The following is a 27,723-nucleotide window of genomic DNA, read 5'->3' on the forward strand; positions in this document are numbered from 1 at the left end:
TACATACTTAAAGGTTTTCAGTACCTGCTCTGAATATCAGCTGTAAATTTGCGCTAATCTGCATTACAAGTGCACGTATGTTGAGTTCCGCTCTGCAGGCCGCTGGCCGCGCCTGGGAGTTCCACACGGGAGGCCGCGGGCCATGGAGCCAGAGCCAGCCTGGGAGGCGTTTCCTTCCCGCGGGAGTGGTGGGAGGCGGCCGCGTGCTCAGAAGCGAGGGACGGGGCGGCGGGTACGATTGGGCCGGAGGCAGAGTGCACGGGGACTGCCACGGGAGGCGAGCGAAGGCAGCCGTGGAACTTCTCATGGAGAACGTGGCCCTCTGCGAACCCGGGCGTGGGACTGGGTAGAGGGAAGTCGTGGCCTCAGGTTTTAGGATGCCAAAGTAGAAGCGTGCAGAAGGTAGTGGAGGCCTGCCGTTCTGGAAGGATTTTCTGGTGAACCCTAGTGATTCGGGGTCACTGGGCACAGGCAGGCGTGAGGGAGGCGTGGGGGGACCCAGTGGTCTGGGGGTGCTCCAGGGCAGGGTCAGCGGCTGCCCACCAGGGGCCGCGTGCCCACGCGCTGTTCCGGGCACAGCAGCAGCCAGCTCTGCCCTGAGAAGCGGGACAGACATCCAGGGCCCCCAGAGTCAGCACGCTGTGGGGTCCTGAGGGTGGAACTCCAGGCCACAGGAAACACTTAAGAATGAGTTGGAGTTGAGCTCCTCAGAAGAGAGTGGAGGCGCCAGTGGTGGAGGCAGAACCCCGCGAGCAGGAAGACCTGGAGGCAAAGGCGGGAGAGACACGGTGCACGGCAGTGCGTGTCTCGGAGGCCACTCGAGGAAAGGACGGAACGTGCCCGTGGGGTTTAGCAGGTGCAGGCACCTTAGCACAGGGCAGCCGCTCCAGGCGGCGGGAGGCGGGGGCCAGCCCAGGGCCAGGGCCCAAGGAGGAGAGGGGGCGGGTGCGGGGAGGGAGTCTTTTCAGCAGCAGGAGAGGGACAGAGCCAGTGGCTGGCAGACTGTTCACACTGGCATTGGCATGCCTACCTGAGCGCAGGGGAGGGAACCGGAGGGAGCAGGTGCAGGGGGCAGGGGGCAGCCCTCTCTTCTTCGCCCCTTTCTTCTGCAGCGGTCAGCGCTGGGCTGAGTGTCCCAGTCTCCTGTCCTGGCTCTGCCACCGACTTCCTTTCCAGACCTTCCCGCGCCTGCTCAGGGAGCAGTCCGGCTCCAGTCCTCGCCCGCAGGTCTGGCACTGCCATCTCCAGGCACCTGTCCTCGTCCTGCGCCAGCATGCCCTCCCTCGGCTGGGCCAGCCTCCTGGAAGCCAGCCCTGCCTTCACTGCCAGGGTTCCCCTGGCCCATCGGGGGCTCAGTTCAGGGGTCCTTGTGAGGTAGAAGTGCGAGCAAAGGCCATAGGTCACTAGCACTCACAGGCACAGATACATTTATTACTGAACAGGAGCTAGGACTCATTGCTTTGCTTTCATAATGAAAGCAGCACAGGTCTGCACGGAACAGTTTCTCAGCCATGGCATAGGGACTGGGACTGGGTGATTTCTTGGTGGGGCCTGTATGGCAGGAGTGTCAGTGGCGCCCTTGGTTTCCCACCAGCACCCCTTTCCCCCGTGGTGACAACCAGAAATGTCTCCAGACATTGCCAGAGGTGCCTGGGGCCTTGCATTCTTGATAGTCAGATCCTAGGAAATGATCCTAAATATATATCTTATTTCAGGCAGCAATGAATGGCCATCACCCACTTTTGGCTGCTAACCAGGCTGCTAGGGACTGTCCTATTCCCCCAGCAATACTTCCATTTGTAGAAGTCCGAGGGGCGCTCCAGGCGGGAGCTGACGGCTCAGCTAGCACGTGTTAAGAGCAGCGTCTGAACACAAACCATGTTTCACAGAACCTGCCTGCCCACCTGCTCTGCCTGCCCCAGGTCACCTGCTGTTCTCTTTTGTCTTCTGGTCAGGGGTGTGCTGGTACCAGTGAGGCCAGACTTCTCCCACCACAGTATCCACTGCTGGAAGGAAGCCCACTTTTTGGAAAAGAACCAAAACCTTGTGTTACATGGAGAGCGATGATGTCATATTCAGTTTTGTGTTTAAAGTGCACACACTCCTGGGACGGGAGCACAGAGAAGCCCCGGTGGGGCTGGAGGGCTGTCGTAAGGGGCCCGCACGCCGCTGGGCCGTGGCTGTGGTGGACGGAGGCCCCTCCGCCCTGGGTGGGCACCCTCGGGGGTGGGGACCGGGCCCAGCCCTCGGATTCCTGTTCGGCCCAGCTTCCCCTGTTAAGGGCACTAATAATTAACCCCTCTGTCCACAGTGTGAGGTCAGGTTGCGAGTCCTGGCTGCAGTTATTCGCATGTGCTTTCTTGACTCCACCACACTGCACATACAGAGGAGACATGCTGCTGAGAACCAGCTCAGGGTTTCCTGTCGGCATCCAGCTCTGACGGGACAGTCGGGGGCTGTGGAGCAGGCGGGCGTGCAGGGGCCCTCCGCCCGCGCCAGGTGGCGGACAGGGCTCATTCTCATCGGTTACCGGACGCCAGCACCGCCTCCCTCCAAGCAGTCGCTGGGGAAGTGCTGCTTTGCTGCTGCCGTGTCCCTCCTGTAGCAGGAGACAGCGGGGAGTATTGTTAAAAAGCAACGTCCCTGAGAACACGTCCGTATTTTCCGACGGGCGGAGAGGATTCTGTGCTTGGGCATTTTCCGTAGCTTCCCACAGGTCTGGGTTTATGGGCTACCAGCAATCGCTGTGATTTATTGAGTACCTGCTACAGGCCGGGCGCTTGGCACAGATTAGCTTCGTGTGCTCCCAGAGCTCCCGGAAGTTTTCATGGGAACACTGACCACATTTCATCTCCTCATTTATATGCTGAGTGATTAATGCGTGTCTTCTCCACTAGACAGCCGTCTCCAGGTGGATGGATCTGTGTCACTTGTTGTTCTTCATTGTTGCCCCAAACTTAACACATACCCTGGAAGATAGTAGTTACAAAACAAACATTGCTGAGAAGGACCCAGATGCAGAGCAGGATAGTGTTAGAGACGAGGAGTGGACAGAGTGGATGGGTGGCTTGTTGAAAACTTGTCCATTGGCAGAGTGAGGGTCCAGTTCAAGTGTCAGGTGCCGTGGCTGCTCCCTTTCCTCCACACCTGCCTTCCCAGACGGCAGGAGGCTGCCGTCGCCGGGGCCCCTGGTAACGATGCAGATGGGCGTCCAGCAGGTGTGAGATGGGCCGGAGGAGTGCGTTTCTACGTTTCCAGAAGCCACCAGGCCACTGACCACAAGCCAGGCGCTGTGTAGCTGAGGTCTGCGCAGCTGCAGTGCGGCAGTGGGAGCTTCCTGTCTGCGGGAGGCCTGGTGGTTCTGCTGGGAAAGGCCGGCAGTGAGACAGAGCCCTCGCACCTGCACTGCCTGCGAAGGGAAGACCAGGACCTGCTCCGGGCGAACACCCTGACACCTCCATCCCTGGGCCACCCAGGGGCTGGGTGATGCTGCTCAGGGGCCTGTCGCCTCCAGTATGTCTCCTACAGACACCGATGGTCCCACCATTGTGTGCAGTCGTCTGGGTAGGATGCCGTCACTGCCCGTGCAGTTGGTGCCCACTGCGGAGTCCTGGGCACTGCCAGCGCCAGCCCTCTTGTTGGCATGCTGTGGCAGCCTCTTCCTACATACCTCCCTGGCTCAGCACTTTCTCCTAGCTCTTGAGAGAGAAGTAACGCAGTTGGGATATTTAACTGTCAGAGTTGGCGGGGAGGGTCCTAGGTCTGGTGTGACCAGGTGACACCACGTCTGTGTGAGCAGCGGCCCCTCAGGTGGAGCAGTTAGAGCTCAGCCCCACCTGTCCTCTCACCAGCCTCGGGCTGTTTCCCAGGCTCCCTGCTGACAGTGAGCTGGTGTCTGAGTTCTCGACTTTAGGCTCTGATTCTCGTCCTTCTTGGCTGTTCCCATCAGGACTCTCCATCATCTCGTGCCTGACTGGGGCCTGCTCTGCGTCAGGTCACATGGCAGCTCCATGTTTGTGTGGATGCGAGATTGGAGGGCACGGAGAGACTGTGTTTTAATTGTATGGTAGTAAAAATTGAAGGGGCACTTTTAAAAAGACTATTTTAACTCTGTATTTTGAAAGAAATCTTTCTTTATAGCACTCAGATGTGCTAAATGGTCATGAGGTGGTGTACTGAGATGAGGACCTACAAGTGGCAGGCGTCCTTGTACAGTATTATTGAAATCAGACTGGAAGCAAGCGGCAGACACCTGTTGTTTGTCTCTAGTCGCTTATTGAATGGCTTGCTTCATTCCGTTTGCCTGGGCAGACGCAGCTCAGAGATAGACGATGAACCAGGACTAGACCGCGGGCGGGATTTTCTTCAAGCAGAGACGTGGTTTGACATCTTTTGTCTTTTTACATTAGATTTTCCCCTTTCATGTTATATTTTATTTGTTTGGTGCTGTTATATGGACTGTAATCAATGTAAAACTGTAAGCGTATGCCTTTGGGTTGATAAGCTTCCCAAAGGAAGTGATTGCTGTGAACAAATATGGCGTGCCACAAACACAAAAGGTGGCTTGCTTGCATCGTATATATGTATATGTATATGTGTATGTGTATGTGTATATTCCCATTTTGTAATATCTTAGCATCATGGTCATTTTTTCCATTAAAAAATACTGTATTATGTGAAATGATACAATCTTTGAGGCATTTCCCATTATGTAGACACCATGCCTTTAAATTATAGCAATTGCTTAAGATTTTAAGGCAAAGTGGGCTCTTAGAAGTGTGATTAATAGCAGGGAATGAGGCTAATGCTGGGTCATCAGTAGCACTCCATTACAAAAATGGTTGGACTAATAAAGCATCTATCTTTTTGACCAATAAAACATTTGAATGATATGCGTCTCGTTTTTGCCAGATAACAGTGACTTGATCCTGAATAAACCCTGAACGTGTGTTGCAGGAAGGGGGTGCGTCAGAGGCAGGAGGGAGCTGATGCTGAAGGCAGCGGGTTGAGTGGTCTTCTGGGAGGCGACGCATGACTCCGGAGCCCGCTCCGTCGGGACAGGAGTAGACTCTAAGCCGTTGGTGATTGCTTTCTCTGGCAGCATCCGTGTCCACAGTAGGCTCTTCATCAGTGCTCTGTGCGGGCCTTGCCGGGGGCGCGGGCGTAGCAGTGAGGAGAGACCGGTGGGCCTCAGGTCCCTCCAGCTCTGAGCCTGCGCGCTCACTGGCGGCTGGAAGAGGGTTTTAGATGCTTCATAAGTCATTCACCAGTTCTCATTATTGTGACTTGATGTTGAAGCACTTCCATTTTCAGTCTGTTTTAATCCTTCTGATAAAGCAGAGGAGAAAGCCTCCGTTTGGCGCTGGTGTGTCTTTAATCTCTCTCTCCCAGTTGTAAGCTCATTATTAACAAAGGAAGAACATGGCTCCGCTCCGGGCCTTTGTGGGGCAGGATCAGCCAGAGTTTAATAGCACTGGTCAGGTGGCCTTACATTTATTCAAAAGTTTTTCTTTCCTGTAAAGGGGTACATACAGGCTTCCCTGTGACCAAGTGATAGAAAGTTTCTTCTGAAACAGATGTATGTTTGTCAAAAGTGGATAAACTTTAAAAATTGGGTTGGTGGAGGTAGAGGTGGAGGTGGAGACGGGAATGCTGGAGGCTTGGACGCGGGCTCGGTGCCCCTTGGACGGTGGGCATGGCCACCCCGGAGGTCGGGCTGCAGGCTGACCCCAGAGAAGAGCTGTGGGAAGACCAAGCCTCTTTGGGACTTTCAGTTTTTAAAATCAGTTATCAAACAGGATAGAAAAGACTTCTTACTACATGGACCTCTCTTCCATTTATTTTATTTTATGTATTTAGTAAAAAATGCTTTAAAATGTTGGGGTCTGTGTTGAACAAAGTAAAAGAACTGGGCCCATGAGGTAAAACTACAGGTGTGTTGGGACAGGTGCCCCCGCCACAGGGCAGCGCGGTCTGTCCATCCTGCCTGGGGAGGACCCAGTGGCACTCTGGGCACAGGGGCATCCCTTAGGGCAGTGGTCGGCCAACTGCAGCTCGCGAGCCACATGCGGCTCTTTGGCCCCTGGAGTGTGGCTCTTCCACAAAATACCGACTTCTGCGCACGGGCCACGAAGTTTCAATCGCACTGTACGTGCGCGCCCGCACGTGGTATTTTGTGGAAGAGCCACACTCAAGGGGCCAAAGAGCCGCAGGTGGCTCGCGAGCCGCAGTTGGCCGGCCACTGCCTTAGGGTGAGCGGCCTACACGCTCCCGGGCTCAGCGACCGGCCTGGGCTCAGGGAAGCGGTCACAAGGCTTTGGATTGCAGTTCGGTTCGTGCGCGCTGTTTATGGCCTTGTCCTGGTAGCCGAGCTCTCAGCGATAGGAAGTAGACAGGTGCTCAGGGGTCCCCGGCGAACAGACGCAGTGCAGGGTGAGGGATGGAGGGTGCGGGCTGGCACCCTGCTCTGGCTCACTCCCCGTGGGCTCTTGCGTTTCGTGGCAGCACTGGGTCAGGCCCTCCCCTTCTCTCTGCCTCCTGGTCGTCTCGCCACAGGCGTGGAGAGTGAGCAGGAACGTGGACGTCCGGGGCCTAGAGCATTTGAGGAAGGGCCTCTGCAGAGGTTCCAGCACCCGCCTTGCACCGTCGCTGGGAGCCAGCACGGCTGGGCCTGGGCTCCGGGAGTGGGCAGCCCGAGCCCCACCGGCCTTTCGAGGGCTGCGGAGGGCGAGGTCTCCATGTCCCCTCCCTGTGTCCATGCAGAGGCCTATCAGGGCCCCGCGCCTGCAGCAGGCCCTCCTCTGACTGCCGGGCCGGGGCCTGCTGGCCTGGGAAAGGGGCCCAGAGTTAGTAACGTTGTGCACTCACTGAGCTGGTGGCCTCTCAGGAGAGCTCGTTCCCTTCTGAGACTCAGGAACAAGCCACAGGAAACCAAACAAAAACAAAAGAAAACTGCGCTCTCTCCTTTGTGACTTTAGGTTTACAAAACAAAGATTAGACCTTGGAGCAGGAACCGCCAGCGATTTGGGGTTTCAGTGGAGCTGGGCTGGGACCGCTGGGATGTTGCTTTTAGACGGAGATGGAAACTCCGGCGTCCGGCTGTGACTGATGTCACTGCAGAACCTTCTGGGTGTGCCCTTCTTCAGTGCAGCTCCGCCTCCCGGCGCTCCCCTGGCCCTCCAGCAAGTTCTGCTCTGCTCACCCTGGAAGTGCAGAACTTGAACAAAGCAATTCACTGGTTTTAAGTGTAAAATGTAGATTCCCAAATATCAATTACCAAATTGTTTTCCAAATATGTTTTGCTTATTAAATTCTAAGTAATGGAGGAATGTTATTCACACGTATCAAAATTAAGTAGCTAATAATGTTAAAGTATCTCTAAAAAAGATTCAAACTAATACTTTAATTGCAAATTATATACCTAAATATCGTGTCTCTGCTAAGGCATGATAACTTTCTTACACAGTAGCTGTTTTATATGTTAGTACACAGCAAGCAGACGTTTTGAAAATAAAACATTTTTTCACGACATTTTCATTAGTGGACCCATTAAACTTATTATTCACTCTTGGCTTTGAAAACCAGATTTCTTCCCTAGGCTGACAAAACGAACTCCTGAACATCAGCTGATTAATATTCTACATAATCTTTTTAACGGAAGAATCAGAACCTGGTACAGTTTAATTTTTGCAGGTGGTTGAGAACCTGTAAATCCGTGTGTTTGTGGACCCGGTGCACTTAGCGGCATCCCGGGGAGGATGGAAAATCGGTTTTCTTCCAGATAAAGCAGTCAAGGTTCGAGTCCTGTGCGACCCACATATTTCATTGATAAAAGATGAGCCTAGGAAATGAATGCAGTTACTCAAACATGAAAACATTACAGTCTTTTAAAGCTGTGACCAAATCCAGCCTTTATAGTTTAAACCATGTGGATGTTTTATTATCTACCAGCCAGGGGGAGGCCGAGCTCATTTGGGGTGACCTCTTGTTTCTTACAGCCAAGCTTTTTTACTTCTAAGTAATGTCCCCAGTAAAGAGTTAACCGGATCTCCCTGGCTTTGCTCTGGCTTATATGATGATGAGTAATGCGAGGTTGGTAACAGCAAATTGTTGTTTATAAGCAAACATGGCATTGTGCAAACAAGCGGGCCTGGTCTCCAACTGGTCTGATTTCATGGTGGCCAGCAGCTGATCTGTGTAACGCACAGCCTTCCTGCCTCTAAACGTCAGAAGAATGACTGTTTGTTTATCTTGCCTTCTTTGCAGCTGTTTACCCTGTAATGCATTTACCTCGACCTTGATTCCCGAGAGTGGCCCCTTTCTCCTCCCAGTTCTGTTTACATTAGTCCTGCCCCTGGTGTCACCTACGAAATCTGTTGATTATTCCACCTGGTTAATGTTAAATTACTCTTGTAAGATGATGTGTTTGTTCATAAACATAAATGCCGGGCCCCTTGTTTACTGTACCCATGGCAGCGATCCTTATTCAACAAATGCTGCTTTGTTTGCGGGTGTGAGCAGCAGTGTATCCTGCAAGGTCTGTTTTAAAAAGACACACACACACGGAAGAAAAAAAAATAAAAAACTTATGCTAGAATTTTGATAAAGAAAGAAAAAGGGGAACTTGTCCCTGGAATGTGGTTGAAACAGACTTAGGTTTGCTTTTCTTATCTTTTGCTTGGATGAAGGGGCTGAGAGATTAGCAAGCTGTTTGGTTTTTCTAAGAGATTTCCTTAGTGTAATGATATCTATGCAGTTGTTTGCTTTTTTCAGAAGGGAGAGAGCTCTCCTGAAAGGCCACCGGCTCAGGAGTGCACATCAGATGCTAGGAAACTCCTTGTGGAGTGAGCGGACTTGAAGTCCTAGGAGAGAAAGGCCAGTGCTATGAGCAGGCAGCCCCTCCGACAGGTACAGTCCTCGGGCTCGGGTTGTGTGTGCAGTGTGTTGTGTGACTGCATGTGACCCTGTGTGATGTGAGTACTTTGTCAAGTTTGAAAGGGGAAGATTAACTTTGAGGTTGATGTGTTCTGAATAAATTCTGTGTCATCAACAGAGACATCTTAACTGGGAGGAAATCAATAATTCATACACATTATAGTTTTAAAAGCTACTGTTTTGATTCTTACCTGTTACTTTTCTTTGTCTCATTTCACTGTGAGTTTGTGCATTGTATTGTTTCTAGTTAAGTAAAGCAGAAATTGTGCCTCTTTATTCAGCACCCCGTGACTGCCCCTGGGCACTGGTGCCCCAGGAGGTAAGATAGAACACTAGCCTGTCTTTTGTCATGTTTTGCAAACAGCAGAGAACACAGCTCCCATCACCTTTGCTTTTTGTTTTGTAATTGTTGTTTGTTGCTGTTTCTGATTTGCATCGTGTTTCAATACTAGGCAGCATGTGCTAGCACTTACTGTAAATTACCAGGATCAGCAGACTGGGGTGAGGGTGGAGGTTGGGGGTTGTGACCTTCCACAAAGTGTGACCTTTTATTCCAGAAAAAGCCTGCTAACCTATGCGTAAGAGCAGCCCCGGGTGGATACATGTGTACATGGTGGAGTTTTCGAAGGATACAAGTAAATAGTTCTTTCCACGGAACGGAGAAACGCAGGTAGCAAGCAGCCTGTGGCAGCCTGCGTGCACGAAGCCGCCGCGGTGCTGTGGGCATGGAGCTCGCTCTGGCCGCGGGAGTGGGTAGGGGCTGGCGAGGGAGTGGGCAAGCCATGAGGGGTGTCGTGGAGCACGCCAGGCATTCACTGGTGATGGGAACCTGGCCCTGTGTGTATGAATTATGTAAAATATGGAAACGAAAGAATATGTATTTTCTTTCACCAGGCTATTCGTGAGAGTTCAGCCGTCTGAATGTTCAGATAATTAGAGTTCAGCAGGCTTTGTTTTGTTCTGTGAAAATGCATTTAGCTCAGCACCCAGAGCACCTGGCCCTGCCCACTCTGAGCTCAGAGGCTTCCTGGCCAAGCAGAAGGCCGGCTGGCCCTGCAGCCCCTGTGGGTGTCTGCCTGGTTATGTGAGCCTCCGGATGAATATGCCAGGGGGTGGGAATGCATTCTCCTCTGTACTTGTGTTTCCTACGGTGGCTTCTTTGTAGCTTCCATCGTTTGCCCACAGTTGTTATGATCACAGCACTTACACCCTTGTCTACCGGGAGAGAAGGAAGACAAGGCCAACAGTAGCCGAAATTCTAAAAATATAACTTAGACATCTGTAACTTTTACGAGGGTGGGTGCTTGCCTGAGCTCACTGATGCCGGGCAGAGATTACGTGCCCAGGACAGTGTGAATGAGATGGGCTGCGAGGGTCAGGCCTGCGGCAGGCACAGCCCGGGGGAGCTCAGAGTCCCTGCCCTGCGCCGGGGCTCCTGTCTTCACATCGAAAGCCTGGTGGAGAGGAGATGCCTCCTCCTGTTAGGCACCTTCCCTTACACCACCCTGTTCTCCTGACTGTTCTGAGTCAGTTACAGGGAAAATTACACATGCTACTCGGCACCATCTTCAGTCCATCCGAATGGTCCCATGTATATTAAGTGTTCATGGTTTTGATGGAGGTTTTTGTTGGTTGATTATCTTTAAATTTTCAACGACTGGGATAATCCTACTTCTATGAAGATTTAAAATGACTTAATAGCTTGAGGTATTTTCTGAGTTCCAGATGCCAAAATGGCAGTCATTCCAAAGGAGCACAGGAAGCAGTGTTTAAGTTTAAAAAGTGGTGGCCAGTACAAGCCCTTTATCTCTTTTGATGAAGGAAGAGGTTAAGTTTGGTTTTTTTCTCTCATTTAATCACTTAGCTAAAAATTCAGCAACTATGTATTAAATTCTTATTATATGCAAGCTATACCTGAAAGTAGAGTTTTAGATCAGTGGTTTCTCAGCCTGTGGGTCATGATCCCTTTGGGGGTCGAACGACCCTTTCACAGGGGTCGCCTAAGACCATCGGAAAACACATATATAATTACATATTGTGTTTGTGATTAATCACTACACTTTAATTATGTTCAATTTGTAACAATGAAAATACATCCTGCATATCAGATATTTACATGACGATTCATAACAGTAGCAAAATTACAGTGATGAAGTAGCAACGAAAATAATTTTATGGTTGGGGGTCACCACAACATGAGGAACTGTATTAAAGGGTCGAGGCATTAGGAAGGTTGAGAACCACTGTTTTAGATAAAGCAAGTTTCCAAAAAATTTTTATTAAACAAATGGAGGTGGAGAAAGAATCATTTTCATCTGAATGCTTCTTCCATTTAATTGATAAAGTACTAACGGTTTTGTTGATAAATACAAACTAGTTCCTATTTCCTTTTCCCCTTCTTTGAAGTATGAGGGTGAGGGAGCGGCCATATCCCCTCATTGACAATGAAGATAACTTTCCTCCCCAGCTTCTCACCATCTGAGGCCTCCTGGCTTCCCTGAGTAGCTGGAGCCCGGGCTCTCTGGGAGGTTCTTCCAAGGCCCAGCCCCACCCGTGTGCTCCCTGAGGGCAGGAGAGGGGAGCAGCTCCTGGGGGGCCAGGCCTGCACTTGCTCCGAGGGGCTCCTGCTGCTGCTTCACTTCTCCACCCCTGGTGCCCACCCACCACCTGCAGGGCCTTCTCAGCCTCTACTAACCCCCGTTCTGGGGCGATTCCAGTTTTGCCCTGCTGTCCTGCGTGGCTAAAAAGGTGACCACTGTTTTTTTAAACATGCTTTGACAATTTCATTGCCCCTGAACTTTTCTTCCTTACTGCTAAATGAAATTCCAGATTTTTAAAGATAGATCTAGACCTCTGCAGTGCACGATGAAGTTGATAATACATAAATCATTTTTAACAACAGGTAATATGCATAATTTATGGGGTTACGGTGCTATCTTTTTGATATTTATGATGGATAATGCTCAGTTTTTGCCCTCATATTACTGCTTTAAATTATACCACAAGAAAATTAATGAGAAAGTAGATTTATGGGTTTCATTTGTTTGTCAATTCGGAAATTAATTGGGTGTTAATTTTAGCCGTCCCTCATCAGACCAGGACTTGCGTGTGCGTGCAGTGCTTGGCATTCGCTGTGGCCGCTCGCCCGTGGGTCACCGGCTCTGCATGCATCAGGCAGCCGCGTGCTCGGACTGCGTCTGAACCGCCGGGCGCTGCGTGCTTTGCGCTCTTCTGCTGAACTGGGAACAGTGGTTTTGGAAGATGGGGCCTTCCTGACGGCGAGCGCCGACTTCTCTCCCTGAACTTGGCTCTGGGACGTCTTTCGCTGGCGGCGGGGAGCGGGGCGGAGGGAGACAGCGGACAGTGGTGTCTTATTCACAGTTCGTGGGCAGATCTCACCTGAGAAAAGGAGCAGCTGCAGTTGCTGTTTCTCTTGTTCTGTCCCCTGCACCGCCCGCCCCCCGCCTTTTCCTCCTGAAAGAGGTGCTCCCAGCCCATCTGTGGACAGCAACTCAGCACCTGGGGGCCAATGTGGCCCCATCAAGCCCTCTGCCACCCACCGGCCCCGCGGAGCTGGGCTCACCCTGCACCCCGCCGGGACTCTGCCCAGCCTCGGGGTGCTCCAGGCCCTGTCTGCTCTGCGGGGCCTGGCCCCAGGAGCGGCTCCCAGTGGGCTGGCTCCGTGTCCAGGCTGCCTGAGTGCCTGAGATGGCGTGGGGGTGGGGGTTCCTTAGCTGCACATGGGCCTTAAAGCCCTCTGAGAGCTGGGGTTGCCGGGTATAGTTTCGCACATTTAAAGGGAACCAGTTCATCTTCCTGACGCTTTATATCTTAATACAGACCAGCTTTTCTTCCTTTTTCCCGGTCCTCGTGAACAGGGCCATAGGACTTTGGCTCTTCAAGGTGGACACGAGTAGTTCACAGAGCACTGCTTTTAGAGCTAGAGCGAGCCCGCTCCGCCCTGCTCGCGAGGCCTGTAACTCCGCAGGCCAGCTGGATGCGGGAGGCGCCAAAGGCTCAGTGCTTCTCAAGGACAGGCACGCACACAGCCCCTCTCTTCTTGGAGTGCTCTCTTCCTCCTGCCCCTCCCTCCCTCCCTCCCTTCCTTCCTTCCTTCCTTCTTCCCTCCCTTCCTCCCTCCCTCCCTTCCTTCCTTCCTTCCTTCCTTCCTTCCTTCCTTCCTTCCATCCTTCCTTCCTTCCTTCTTTCCTTCTTTCCTTCCCTCCCTCCTTCCTTCCCTCTTCCCTTCCTTCCTTCCTTTATTCTCTAGAGCAGTGATTCTCAACCTTCCTAATGCCGCGACCCTTTAATACAGTTCCTCATGTTGTGGTGACCCCCAATTTCATTGTTACAAATTGAACATCATTAAAGCATAGTGATTAATCACAAAAACAATATGTAATTATATATGTGTTTTCCGATGGTCTTAGGCAACCCCTGTGAAAGGGTCGTTCGACCCCCAAAGGGTTGCGACCCACAGGTTGAGAACCGCTGCTCTAGGGGCTTCTCCGATGGGGCAGGACTGGACAGAGTAACCACTCGAACCATTTCCTGAAAGTGACTTTAGTAAATTCCTCCTCTCCCCATGGAAGTGGGAATACATTTTATAAAAGTGTGTTTAGTTTAATTTGCACATCCTTTCATGGACAGGCCAAGTTCTTTAAGGACATTTATTCTGCTTCATATAAATAATTGATCAGCCAAGTTAATTGACTTCTGCCTGACTCGGTCACCCTTAATTAACTGCCCTGGAATCAAGACTGAACTTTCTGCGAGCGGAACCCTTCACAGGCAGGAGAGCACGGGCTCTGTTTTCCCTAAGTCTTCAGCATCAACACTGTAACCAAGGAAATAATCATCATCAAGCAGTGCTTTAATTTGCTATAAATACATCGGCCTGGGCATTATGAATTTTCCAGAATGCTTCCAGAGAGCAGCTCTGTTGGCAAGGACAGTAAGTGAGCCCGCGCGCAGCTGCAGCCCGCTCTTCGAGGCCGCAACCAGACGCCCGTCTTGTGAAATCAGCAGCTCGGTGACCTGTGCCAGCAAAGAGAAGCGGCCCTTCGGCCCCGAGCCCCCTGACGCCATGCGATCCCCGCCTCAGCCTTGCCAGTGATTCCACCCGGTCCATTCGATCCGACCACAGTGCGGCCTCTGTCCTGGGTGGGTCCGGTGACCACAGGCGGCCTCTGTCCTGGGTGGGTCCGGTGACCACGGGCGGCCTCCCGCAGAGGGCAGACAGGCGCGGGGGAGGGCAGGCTTTGCTTCTGGAGAAAGGACCTGCTCATGGGTCTGTGGCCGCCTTGCCCACCGGGCGCCACGTCTTCACAGCCAGGCCCGTGGATGGCTGCCCCCCTTCTTGTCCTCAGCCTGTCCTGGCCACAGGCCCTGGAGCACGGGGCGGCGGCTCCCCCGCAGCAGTGTGGTGCGACATGCGGGCGCTCCTGGGAACAGAGTGGGTGCGGTGCCCTGGCCGGAGGGTATGTCCTCCTGGACACACGGACATGCTCTCGGACGACTCTAAAACTGTGGGCCTCCGGGGAAGAGGACAGACACAGTGTTCGCCGAAGAAGGCTGGCTCTCGCCTGTGATTGCCGACGCCCTCCTGCCTGCCGGGCCCCTCCACGGGGCTGTGCCCGAGCCGCGGTTCTCTGTTTGCGGGCCTGCTGCTCAGACTTCGCCCGGGACTCTCGCACGTCGGAAGGTCTGTCCTTTATTGAACGGACAAGTTCACTCTGAAGTAGGGGAGACTATGGCTGCGTCTGCCGTGCCCGGGCTCAGGTGTCTAACCTGTACATTGGGGTCACATCGCCTCCCTTTGCTCTCAGCGGCTTGCGCTGAGTGTGGACAGTTCACCAGAGAGCCGGGCGTGTGCGAGGCCGACCCAGGCGCACAGGCTTGGCAAACGCTGGCCGCCCCGGGAGAAGCGGCGCCGCCAGTGCTGCTGGAAAGGCCTGCACCGCCTCCTGCTTGCCCAGGTGCTTCCCAACAGGCGTGTCCTCCTCACCGTGTGGGAGACGTTGGGAAGCTAAATCTTCCAGCCCACACACCACTGCTAGCGCTTGACTCATTAAGGACATCCTCAGACCAAAATAATCCTTCATGCCATTCTGGTCCCAAAGCCTGCACGCTCACAAACCTGAATCGCAGACAGGCTGCTTGGCCTCATGCCTGCCCGCTTGCACCAGCGGCCTTGGCAGCCTGCTCTGGCGCTGCGTGGAGCGGAGCCTTCTCCTCCGCGTGGGGCGGAGGGTGTCTTTCCTGCACCCACCCCCGGGGGTCAGACCAAGGACAGCCGCAGCCCCGTTCGCACCCCTGGCGTCCCGACGGCCCCGCGGCTCCGAAGCGCGGGTGTTTGCCCACATGCGCCCGTCTGAGTCAGGGCTCGAGGCGCTGTGCAGGGCGTTTCTGTCTTTGGGGCCAGGCCGGGCAGGACCCGGCTTCCAGAGCTTGAGCGTGTGTATGTACCTGTGTTTTCTTCAGGCATGCTCCCTGCACGCCCGCCTGTCCAGTGGGCTCCGTGCCAACTGCTCTGTCTTTCCCTTCTGTACAGACGGGCGGGTCTGCGGATCAGAATGAAACACGGGGAAGGGGGTCCCTAGATTTCACAAATTGATCCCCCTTTTTGGTCATGAACAAGGCAGTTGCATTGCCTGGTTCTTATATCTCAGAGAAAATTGTGTTATTTTTTGATAGATATCTTTACTCGGCAACAGTGAGGTTTTGGATGCAACGTTTAAAGGCCCATTATGATTCCTGGAAAGTCGGATCTAAGGGGAGAGAGTGAGTCAGCTGTTGCTCCTGAGTTTGCTTCCCACCTGTTAACAACAGCGCCCTTCCAGGCCCTGCGGGACGGCGTTCACTCTAGGCACATGTCTTCTGGGTTTAAGCCTGTGCTCAAGTTGGATCGTATTATGCACTCACAGAAAGGACACGAAGAAAGATGTAAATTTTTCCTGCTTTTAGTTCTTCCACTTGGTTTTTGGGCGCGAGTTCTTGTGAGCCGAACCTGCCACCGTGCGGTACACGCGTCTTTCCAGGTCACCTGACCTTCCCTGTGACTGGTATTTCACTCCCGTGTTCATTATTCAGGCATTCCTCAGCTTTCATGCTTGAATTGTCAGCTTCCTTTTGTGACTATTGTTTTTCCTTCTTGAAGTTCTACCCTATGAACTTGGAGTATGGCCTTGCCATTGCATTGTGTCGTCCCCCCTGCACCTCGGCTTTAAGAAAACGCGTGGTTAAGAGCTGACAGGAGACGGGACTTGCTCCAATCCCGCCGCCCACCGTGACTCGCGCACACGAGAACAGCTCTCCCGGGGCCAGCGCTCGCCGCGCACACGCGGGAGGCACTCTCATCAGGACCAGCGGGAGGGTGTCTGTCAGTCCTGCGGTGGGGCTGGCGCGGCACCGTGGCCAGTAGGTGGTCGCAGCAGACTTTAGCAGACACTGTCTGTCTGTTGTCATAGTTGGGCACCTTCGCCAAGAGCCGCACTGGTTCCCAGGCCAGTGGTTCTGTACCTAGAGAGTAACAGGGTGGAATGGGGAATGTATTTATACAGGTAATACTACCCCCCCCCCCTCTCTCTCTCTGTGTCTCTCATTAGATGGCTAGTACTTTCACATTCAGAGCCGTCTTCAGCCTGCCGCGGCTAGGTTTTCTCCCAAAGAAATATAGGAGACCCCAGCTTTCCAGGCCCTCACCCAGGCCAGAGGCTGGGAACCCAGCAGGAGAAACACGTGCTGGGCATGGGAATTCTCAGGACAGTTTTAACCAGAAGACAAAGCTCAGAGTCTGAGTGTGTTTAGCGTTGGAAGAGTGGGGGCATTTTTTCTCTATCTCACCAGAGCGGCCAGTGTTGAAGAGGTTTAGTGTCTGAGTGACTCCCAGGAGCATGCAGCCTAAAATGCATCTTGGTTTTTGACTGTAAGGTTTTCCACAGAATGGCCCGCGGGCACCTGGTGGACCCCAGGTGGAGGGCACCCCTGAGAGGGGCTTCAGGCAGAGTGTGGGCACACACCACAGCCGAATGCACACCCCTCTGCTCTATAGAATGACGCATGTGTTCTGAACAAAATACCTGGGTCCGATCACAGACACTTACTGTGAATTCTAGGTTCCCTGAAAATATTTTTTTTCTAAAGGGAACAAGGTAACACATTTGAAACAATCCTACTGGAACTTGAACTTGGACTGGCAGTTCCATCCTCAAAAAACGAGAAGACTGAACACTCTTGAGGGATAAACGCAGTGAACGAAAATGACAACTGTTTACAGATTTTTGGCAACATTTGCAGCAGGACCCTGCTCCTTGTGCACAACAACTGTTTTAACAGCTGCTTTCCCCTCTTTTCTCCCCCCCGCCCCCCGCCCGCTCCCTGGAAACCCTCCTGTCAGGTTTCTGAGTCATGATGCAAGAATCCGGGCCTGAGACAAAAAGTAATGGTTCGGCCATCCAGAACGGGTCCGGCAGCGGCAGCCACTTGCTAGAGTGCGGGAGCCTTCGGGAAGCGCGGTCCAACGGGGAGGCGCCGGCCGTGGACGTGGCGCCGGCCGACCTGGCCCACGTGCAGCAGCAGCAGGTACTGTGCCGGGGAGCCAGGCGTGGAGGGTGGTGGGTGCCCGCTCCACCGCTTGGTTTGACGCGTGGCCGCTGTGCATGGCTCATTTTCACTTGACTATCTGACGGTCCGCAGTGTCTTTTAAGCCAGCAGCGTGCGTGGGTCCCAGGGCCTGGCTTAAGAGATGAACTCCCACGCCCGTGGGAGTTGGAAGTCTTGGGGGTGGGGGTGGAGGGTGAGACGGAGAGGACCCTGGCCATGCCCTCGGAGGCCCGGGGCGGCAGCATACCGGGAATAAAGTGCACCTTTGGAAAAGGGGTGCACGATGCCTAATGAAAAAGAAATGGCTAACTGACTTATGAAGCCTTATGAAGAAGAAATACAAATAAGGGGTAAGAAGTAAGAGGAAAATCAGGGCTTTATAAGAGAGAAAAATTAAGTGAATAAAAGTAGAAACAGAAATACAGGCAGAACTGGGTAAATAACAGGCCAGACAGCAGCACGCAGGATCGGGGTGAGACGCGGCGCGGCTGCCGGGGCTGCTGTGCACACGTGGCTGCTGGGGTGGGCCGGTCCCGTTAGCGCCTCAGACCCTCTCCTTTGGCGGCTCCCAGCGCGCACACATTGGACGCGCTCATCCCTGCTGTATCCTTTGTGGGCCTGTGCGTGGGTACTTGTGAGTGGCAGGTGAACTATTCCCAAAGGTGGCCCAGAAGCCGGGGCCGGGGCTGAAGTGCGCATGCAAATGCAGATGAGGAGCTGCCTTGGCCTGCTGGCGCGTTGTCCCAGCCGCTCGCTCTTGGAGTCCGGACATGTTACCAGTTTTGTTAGTGATACGGGTGGTCCTTGTTCCATGTTAGTCCTTGATTCAATGTGCAGTACGTAGTTACGGTGCCACTTGGAGAAAAGGCGAGAAAAAGAATGATGCGTTTGGGCCTTTCTAACAGAAACAGGAATTGGCGGGGGGGGGGGGGGTGGCAGGGGGAGAGTAGTACGCCTCCCAGACATTTCCCTGGACCCTCTGCCAGAGAAGCGTGGGGATATTGCCAGATTTTATTCTCTTCTTGCTCAGAATTTTTGAAAATATGAGGAGTCATTCGATCGCTGGTCTATTCGAAATTGGTGGAACCCACAGAACACGGAACCTTCAGAGAGAAAGAAAGGGAAACTCAGAGACCAGGTCACGTCTTAGCCGAGGCTCAGCTCCCTGACGGTCTCCTGTCGGCAGCCCAGCCCCAACCCACCTGCGCCGGCAGCACGTCAGCTGGGGCTCAGTTTGCTGTGGAGAGACGGTGTGTTAGTCCACGCGGCCTGTTCTAAGCCATGAGACCGTTAGAGCGCTCAGTCCGGGGGAAGGACCCACGTGTGTGTGCCTGTGCTGGCGTGTGTGGTGACAGGTGGGCGTGCTCTCTATTGGGATAAAGGACTGGTGTTTGGATGCCACTCTCTGTGCCCTCCCTGCAGAGGCCATTCTCCCTGCAGAGGCCAGCCTCAGTGCTTCTCCCTGGAGGAGTGGGGGTGGGGCGGTTGACCAGTGTGTGGTATGAAGCCCAAGTAATCAGTGTTTAACCCACATTAATTAAATAAATGGAAAATTAACTTCTGAATTTTATTTGAAGAACTTAAAATCATTCACTATCTCAAAGTAGTAAGTCAGCCAAAAACTTTACATATATACCACACACACACACACTCCCCTCATAACAGCCATGACAAATTAACCTCACAGAAAAAAGTTATAACAACATCTTCCTTAAAACACATCAATAGCAGAGTTAGTTATCACATCTCCCCTTTTTATTTTGTTTGTAACCACTTTGGAAAAGATATCAAATAAAGGTCAATACCTTTTGATTCTACTTCAAAATTATTTTTTAATATTTTTATAACTGTTTTGTTTCTATTTGCCATGGATGTGTTTTTGGAGGAAAGAAAGCAGTTGGGTCTCTCACTGCGGCTCTCACCTCACACACTGTGGCGGGCAGGCCTGTCTGGGCTTCTGAAATAAAGCACTGACAGCTGGTTCACTCCCCTAAGTGCTCGAGGAGCCTTTGCCGGGCTGTTGGGGAAAAGAAGCTCTAGATGAAATAAGAAAACCTGCAGGATTGCTAAAGTCCACAGCACTAGGTTATCAGAGTTTTCTTCCAGCTGAAAACTGCAATAATTAAGCATTTTGGAGAAATCGAGTGTCAGCATGACGGACGGGGCTGTTTTCATCCTCTTCACTCTGCAGGTTCTTACTTGCAGTGAGAATTGCAGCAGTGAGAGAATCACAGCCATGCTGAATTCATTACCGCGGCAGCCACACAAAACCGCGGATAAGATTTCAATAACTGCAGGCCACAGTTGAGTAAACAGTTGCACTGAAATTTAATTCCTGTTGACTTTTCCCCCATTCCTCGCCAGGGGCACATTCTGATTCTGTAGTACAAAGACAACAGGGGTTACAGCTTTGATTAATGTAGGACAGTGGGAGAGAATTAGAACTGGAAAATACATTAGAAATCCACGGAACAAAAAGCCGGGGCTGAAAACCCTGGGTGCAGAAACGAGTTAATGATGATGTCTGTGAGCTGAATGGGCAGGGTGGCCTTGCACCACTGCGGCCATTCATGATCTGGGAGCACTTTCCTCCGGCCAGGATTTAGGATAAAGACAGTCGAGCCTTTTCTCGTCTGATCCAGACGATGACAGGCAGCTGCAGGTGAGGAGGCCCCGCAGCATCAGAGCAGGGCCCTCGCGGCGGTCCACGGTGGGGCCATGGCTTCTCTGCTGGGTTTGATCTAATCGGTGACTAAATTGTGTCCAAATACAACTGTTTGTGTGTTTTTCTGATCACATAGCTGACAGCCTAGATGATGGGGGAAATCTGGCTTTTCCATCTTCTCTTAAAAAATCAGATCTGCTCCCCCTGAGCTGACGCTTTCACAGGGGCAGCAGTTGTTGGGAGAAGAATTGCTACTTGAGCCAGGGAGCCGCAGCCCTCTAGTCGGCCTTGGTTCCGCCCAGCAGCCTCGCCCCTTGGTGCCCTCCAGGCCGTGGAGTTGGCAGTTCTGGTCCGGGAGCTCCATCCTCACTCAGGAGCCAGGAGAGGCGCTCATCAGCTGGAGGAGCCCCCAGCGCCCGCCCCAGCTGCCTCCCCACTCCGACCAAATGCATTGTCTCTGTGATGTTTCAGCTCCACTTATATCTGGGCTATAACACTATTACAACAATAGTTCTCTAATAACATAATTTGATAGAGTTTCTGAGCATTTTCTTTTAGCCATTGAGTAACTCTTTACCCAATACCATCTCTGCTTTTACTTCCTATTATCCTGCCCCATGTCTGGTCTGTGGAAGTTGTGTGCGGGATGTGCACTCCTCCATTATGAAACTCAGCAACAAATACTATTACCAATTGCTGAAGTTTCTTCTTAAAGAAAGGATTTTAAAATGTCCAAAGCAATTTCATAAACTGTGTGGATTAATGCATTTTAAAAGTCGCAGTTTAGGGAGCAGAGTTTTATTTCCATGTTGCTCAGATGAGAGCTTTCAGATAAGCACATCACATAGAGCGTAATGTGTAGAAGTTGGCCGTGTGCAGCATGTGCAGCAGGTCAGTTAACAGAATGCAGCCTGGAAAATGTTTATTCAATAAAAATGAATAGCTGGTACATAAAACAGCGATTTCTTAACAAGATTCTATTTAATGACGGGTTTTTCAGATTTTCTGTGGGTTCCACCTGGCAGTTTTATTGTCTGCAAATCGGTATGGGGAGAGCTCCGGTCACTGGTTTTGAGGTGTGGTTGTCATTTTACATTTAGAGATAGTCTATAAGAAAGACATAAAAAAAGGAGTTCTATGTGGAATTTAAACATGTATTATTTAGAGAGTGTGGATAAGCTATATGTTTATTTCATATAATTTCTTTGATATTTGGCTTAAGGTGTTGGACCTTTTAGCCCAAAAGATAGTGGTAGATGGTTTATGTTAATGTGAAAGAAAGAGACAGAATGTTGGATGACTGTTAAGGAGGTAAGAGAGGTAGGAAGGATAGGGAGCTTTGAAAAATCAGTAAAGACAAGGAGGAGGATTCAGTGGGGGGGGGATTCAGTGGGGAGGGGATTCGATGGGGAGGGGGATTCAGTGGTTTGAATTTTGCCCATGAAATGGAGGACGTAAGGCTTATTCATTACACGGGATGAGAGAAGCTCTGAGAAATGGGATACGTGTGACAGGACTCAAGAATAGAGCTTGTTGCGTAAGTTCAAAGGGGATGTTGAGAACACACTGTCAGAGCAGCCAGGAGAATCCTGAGTGTATATCCGGGGGTTCTCTGGATGTGAGAAACATAATTATAATGACCAAAGTGTCAAGTTTCAGCATAAATCAATACGCAAACATTACAAATTCTTCTCTTCATTTTCCAAATGGCAGCATAGATTCCTCATGTGGTTGTTGGCACTGAAAGTACGAGTGGAAATTGAGCACAAGAGGAAGTTGTGCTGCCTACATCTTCAATGTAACAGCCTCTGTAGACAACAGTGCCTGGGAGAAATGGCTGCCGGTGTGTGGATGGGCAGGAGCCCTGTGAAGGGAGCCACCCTTACCCCTCACTCTTACCCACACTCCCATGAGGCTGCACCAGCATCTCACTGGCCGTCCTTTACCTGTTCCTCACCCTGTACAGGGGCCCCCCGTGATGAGGTGGGTCTATAGGGAAGACTGGGCAGCAGTGGCCAGTTCCGCCTTATCATTCTTCTTTTCCTTTGATAGAGGTCCCTTATGACCTTCTTTAGGAATACACTCAGGGGGCCTTTTCACTGCAGCTGCCAGGCACGGTGTCTGAAAGGAGGGTCTTTAATGTCATTGGAAGGGAAACAGGGCCAGCGTATCTGTGTCCACACGGGGCAGTGCTGGAAGGGAGCGCAGAAGATAGGAAGGCTTATTGAGTGCCCTCCTGGGGCCAGCGCTGTGCTGGGGCGAGAACGCCCCTCCCAGGTGGGAGGAGACCCAGGCTGTCATGGTAAAGGGAGCTCCCCGCGAGGCTACCCTCCTTTTGGAGACAGAGTTCAAATGTCACAGAAAATATTGATGGCCAAAACTATCCTGTAGGAATCGGTGCCACAAAATGTTATAGAAAACAACACAAACAAACTGAAATAAAACTGAGACAGGAAGTCAGGTAATTCTGGCAAATGATGAAAAGGCAGCCACACAACGAATTTCTGCTCTTCTCCCTCCCTGTTATGGCTATTTCTAGAAAAAGCATATTTCACCCTGAAGGTTAGACTTCGTTCTCTACTCTGTGAGCTTAGACTGGCCTTTCATCCAAACATTGTTTCCAAGGGTTATGGACATGCGATGTGAGCCTTGTATGCATTCTTCCCAGTTTTGATTGCCTAACAGTTCTGTGTCATTAATCTCTCCCTGAAAACTAAGACCGCACGGGAAACAAGACGAAAAATAGCCATGTGCTCAGGTAAGAGAGCGGGACAGTAGAAGCTCTAGGAGGGAAGTGTGCATCACTACCTTGACAAGGTAATTTCAACTCTGACCCCTGAGCTCATTAATAATAATAATAATAATAATAATATACTCGCTCTCTCTTGTCTAATCAGAAATCTCTTATTGAACTTTCAGGAGGTCTGACTTTAATGGTAATTTGTTGACAGGTTAGCTTTGATGATTGCAAAGAGTTTGCTTTGCAAAACTCGCCGGCTTCTGTCTGCCCTCTGAAGGCAGGGACCCACTTGCTGCTTTGCAAGTGCTTGCCGTTATCGCCCGAAGGTGCTGAGCAGGCGGAATTGGCTGTTTGTATAATGCAAACCCGTAGCTCCCTGATGAGGTCCAATGCACTGTTAGGTGGTGCACAGAGTACTTGATAAAAAGGGTTACAAGGTGACTGCTTTTATGACAAAGTAGAATAGCATTATAAATGCAAGTGGCAGACGGAGCCACAGAGGGAAGTTTATGTAGAGAATTGAACCCCATATTAGAAAGGTTCTTTTCATCACTTGGTCTTTGAACTCAAATCTATTGTAATTGTGAAGTGTTACTTGTAACATTCCAGAGACCCTTTGCTCAATACTGTTTGATTTGGTTCAGAGAAATACAACCACACTTTTTCTTATCCTCTCTCACAAGGAAATGCTGGCAAGGGAGTTTCACACTGTGACCAGGTTTCTGCTCTGTCCCAAGTGAGCTGCCCTGGAAAGCATGGGTACCTTGGTTTCCCAGCTTTAGCTTTCTTAAAATTCATTTATTCCTTTGTCTGCATGTTCTTTCATTTAGCTAATACTGGCTGTGCTTGCCTATGTGTAAGGCAGTGTGGGACCAAACTGATGCGTCGCGTGTTGGTGTTGGGACAGCATGGGGAGTGGCAGTGGAGGCGGCGGGCAGGTTCGGAGGTCAGTGGGCTCAGCGTGTGGGGGCTTGAGTATCTAAGCCAAGGAGTTCCAGAGCAGAAAGGCCAGAGAGGAGTCAGTGTTCTCAAGGTGAATTAGAAGGCTGGGCCTGGCCTGGCTGCAAGGAAGGAGATTCAGAGAGTAATCGCAGTGACAAGATATTGCAGCTGGCCCAGAATCTAGTGCTGGGGCCCTGACCCTCACTCCTCTAGTTGAGGGTACCCTGTTGTTGACCATCTCGCTCCCTGCATTTCTCAACTACGGTTGAATCCGTTTTATGGCGTTCCTGGGCGCAGCATGGCGCTTGACCCGGGGCACGTCTTGGGCAGACGCGTTGTGAGTGCCTGGAATAGGAAGAGAAAGGAGGCCTGGATCAAACGTGAGTGTTGGAGAGCAGCAGGGCCTTTGAATTAGGTGTGGAAGCACCAGGGAGTGGGAGTCATGAGGCTGATTCAGGATGCCCATCTGAAGACCTCCCACGCGGCACCAAGAACGGGGAGCATTCCCGGGGAAGAGCCCAAGCTCCCCCTTACCCGTCACTGTAGTGACTGTGGTGACATGAGAAAGAAAGCACAGATATAATTTGTAAATAAAGGACGAACTTATTTCCCAAAGTCCCCCCCTTTTCTTTTTAAAGTGTTTTTTAAAAAGGACCCTCTTATATTCACTAAAGCTTACTGTTTTGACTGTATATGTTTATTCAGTTTAAAATTATGGAGAATCGTCCCATTAGCTTTGCCAGTTACTAATGAGTATACCTTCCGGAGTCCCAGGGGCGGGGGGTGCTGAGAAGCTGCTTGTGATCCCGTTGATCTTGGAATGAACTTGTCTCTGGTGAGACGGAAACTAAGATGCCAGGTCTGTGCTAGCGTCTCTGTCCCACATGGACGCTGCTGCTTAGAATGAGTTTGTTTTTTAAAGTGAAGGGGGTGCATTTGGGTTTCTTCTGTTGGAAAGTCCAGTGAGCGCGTATCAGGCAGCTGGAGCAGCAGAAGGCGCCCCTGCAGGGTCAGGTCAGCGCCCTCAGTCCGGCCTGGGGGGGAGCTGCGCCGCCTGCGGAGGCCACTGGGGGAAGGCGCTCTGCTCTCTTCCACCTTCTGCTATGGCACCTCCCAGTTCCCCGGGTCTCCTTGAGTTCCGCTGTTACACCTACAAAGACTGCTCCTTTACACTGGACCCAAAATAACTTTAACTTCCTAACACAGATTCATCTTTAGCAAAATTTCTTAAAGTAGACCATTTACTACCCAATTCATCATCCACACAACTGTAAGTGATTGTCAGTGTCACAGCCTCTTGTTGAAAGAATCAGCTGACAGAAATCTGTTTTATCTCTGCGCCTTTTCTCTCCCTCACCACCCCCCACACACACTGAAGGGGAGCTGACATGGCGTCTTCTTAGTCATTCAAACCCAATAACTTTTCATCTGAAGGTTAAGTGGTGAGATATAAACTAAAAGATGATAATATCAATTCCATGTTCACTGAAGGGCACAATAGACCTCTTTCTAGTAGAGGGAAAATTGTGCATAAAATGTCTTTTGCTTTTCAACAGCAGAGCCATGCCTCTCAGAGCCAAAGAAAGAAAGAAAGACTTTTGGAAAATTTAATAAAATAATACATAACATCCTAAAGTAAGGCAAAAGTGGCCTTTTATTATTGCAATTATTAAGTATTAATTTTTCAAGGTTGCATGGTAAGAAATAGTTCCATTGTTATTGCCGCCCGTATTGCCTCCTGTCATCCTTCCGCAAACCCGGCGGCCTCCGCAAGGTTAGAGGCGGGGGTAGCATGCCGTGATGTTCGTTCATTCCGGGCTGTTTTCGGTGCTAATGTGCAGATAAATAACACCGTGAGAATATTGCTCACCTTGCCTCTTTTTCCCTCCAACTTGTGGTATTTCCATTTCGACTCCATAGCAATTCAACAAATTCAACATCCAAAAGGATGAAGTGAAAAATGGCTTCACCATGTGCATTTTCTTATGATCTTCTGATTATCTCATTAGTTTTGTACTTGTCTTAGAAATGCACAGCTGCGCTGTGTGTTATATGTGTATGCATGTGCATTTATCTAGAGCAGGGTTCTCAACCTGTGGGTCACGACCCTTTAGGGGTCGAACGACCCTTTCAAAGGAGTCGCCTAAGACCATCGGAAAACACATATATAATTACATATTGATTTTGTGATTGATCACTATGCTTCAATTATGTTCAATTTGTAACAATGAAATTGGGGGTCACCACAACATGAGGAACTGTGTTAAAGGGTCGCGGCATTGGGAAGGTTGAGAACCACTGATCTAGAGACTTCCTGTGTCATTAACATCTTTTAAGAGGGGAAAGCATCACGCATAAGCTGAGTGTGTGCTATTCACAATGCTATGGTCCAGAGGGTATCTGTGAGAGTGGCTCACAGTTACAGTTGTCAGGAGTGCATCTGGAAGGAATTTTAACCCTTTTCGGTCCAACGTCGAGGCTGACTCGACAGACCAGGCGCTAGGAGCAGGTCCAACGTCGAGGCTGAGGTCGACACTGCAAACCGGTTCAACATTCAATCCCGTCAATTAATTTGGACCAGACTGTTTGAATTCCAAAAATAAAATTGGACCACAAAGGGTTAAACTTGTCTCAGCCATTTCTTCAGTATCTTCACTGGGAAGTTCTAGGTACGAAGCAAATGGGAAGCCTGCAGATATACCAGGGATTGGTGAACTAAGCCAGGAGAAGGCCAAAGCTGACACCTTTTTTTTTTTTTTTTTTAATCCTCACCCGAGAATATGTTTCTTTTGATTTCTAGAGAGAGAAGGAGGAGGAGGGAGGAAGGAAGAGAGAGAAAGAGAGAAACATCGTTATAAGAGAGCAGCATGTACCAGTTGCCTCCCGTACATGCCCCAACTGGGCTCAGTCCCACAACCTTTTGGTGTATGGGACGAGGCTCCAGGCACCGGAGCCACTGCAGGACTGCCACCTGTTTCTTAAGGACGGGACGGTTTATTGAGACAGCCACACCACCTGTTCGCGGCCGCCCGTGCTTTCTCCCTGCAGCAGCCTGGGTGAGCTGTTGCAACAGAAAATGTGAGGCGCGCAAAGCCTCACACACTCATTATCTGGTTCTCTACAAAGAAAGTGTGCCGGCTCCTGGATGAGTGGATGGCGGATGTGGTAAGAGTAGCCTTTCAGAACCTTCTGCTCTTATTTATAGCGACAAAACTGAGGGATCATCACTTACCCTTTTCTAAATTATCTGTCAAAAAATTACCATAATTTAAGACACTGTTTTGCATTTTCTGGAGTGATAAATACCATACCTTAGGCTTTCTTCCGCACCATGTTATTGAATGGATCTTACAAAGTAAAGGGTCTCCTGTCATGGGCATTCCCAGGTGGAGGCGGGGCACGGAGTGAGTCACTCAGACCCCCGATGGCCTTGGCTGTGGTTCTCTTACAGAGAAAAGCAACATAAACAGGTAGCGTATCTTCTGGCCATGGCCCCTTGTTGGCTAGAAGATAAAAAGCAATATCCTGAATACCTGTCTCCCTGCATTTATAAAATTCATAATCTAATCAGAGTGGAACAAGACATTAACATATGCATTAAATATCAATAAAAACTCCAAGCAAATAAAGATAAGCTGTAGAAGAGATGCAAATGGCTAATCAACAGATGAGTGATTTAAGCAATAAATCTTCAGTGACCCAGAGAAGAAGGGTTCCTTTGAGTCTGTGTTGGTGGGATTTTTAAAGACCATGGAAAAATTCAGGAAAAAGTAATTCAGCACGTGTGCACCTGCTGCCGTAGTCTAGTCCTTTCAGGAGGAGATGCCGGGCAGAGGGA

At 50.9% G+C, this 27,723-nt stretch overlaps 1 protein-coding gene across 16 annotated transcripts in view; it reads left to right on the forward strand.

Annotated features, from left to right (window-relative positions):
* FOXP1 (forkhead box P1) overlaps positions 1-27,723 on the forward strand; it is a 569,896-nt gene that overhangs the window by 338,317 nt on the left and 203,856 nt on the right. For 14 of the 16 annotated variants that reach the window (XR_004971439.1, XM_036331568.1, XM_036331569.1 and 11 more), the window contains one exon: positions 17,333-17,517. The exons of the other annotated variants lie outside the window; for them this stretch is intronic. Coding sequence is in view for 13 of the 14 variants with exons in the window: in XM_036331568.1 (XP_036187461.1) it covers positions 17,344-17,517 (174 nt within the window). In the remaining variant the exon portion in view is untranslated. The remainder of the gene's footprint in view (positions 1-17,332; positions 17,518-27,723) is intronic. 16 annotated transcript variants of the gene reach the window in all.

This window comes from Myotis myotis, unplaced genomic scaffold (genome assembly GCF_014108235.1).
Source record: "Myotis myotis isolate mMyoMyo1 unplaced genomic scaffold, mMyoMyo1.p scaffold_m19_p_13, whole genome shotgun sequence".
Lineage (NCBI taxonomy): Eukaryota > Metazoa > Chordata > Mammalia > Chiroptera > Vespertilionidae > Myotis > Myotis myotis.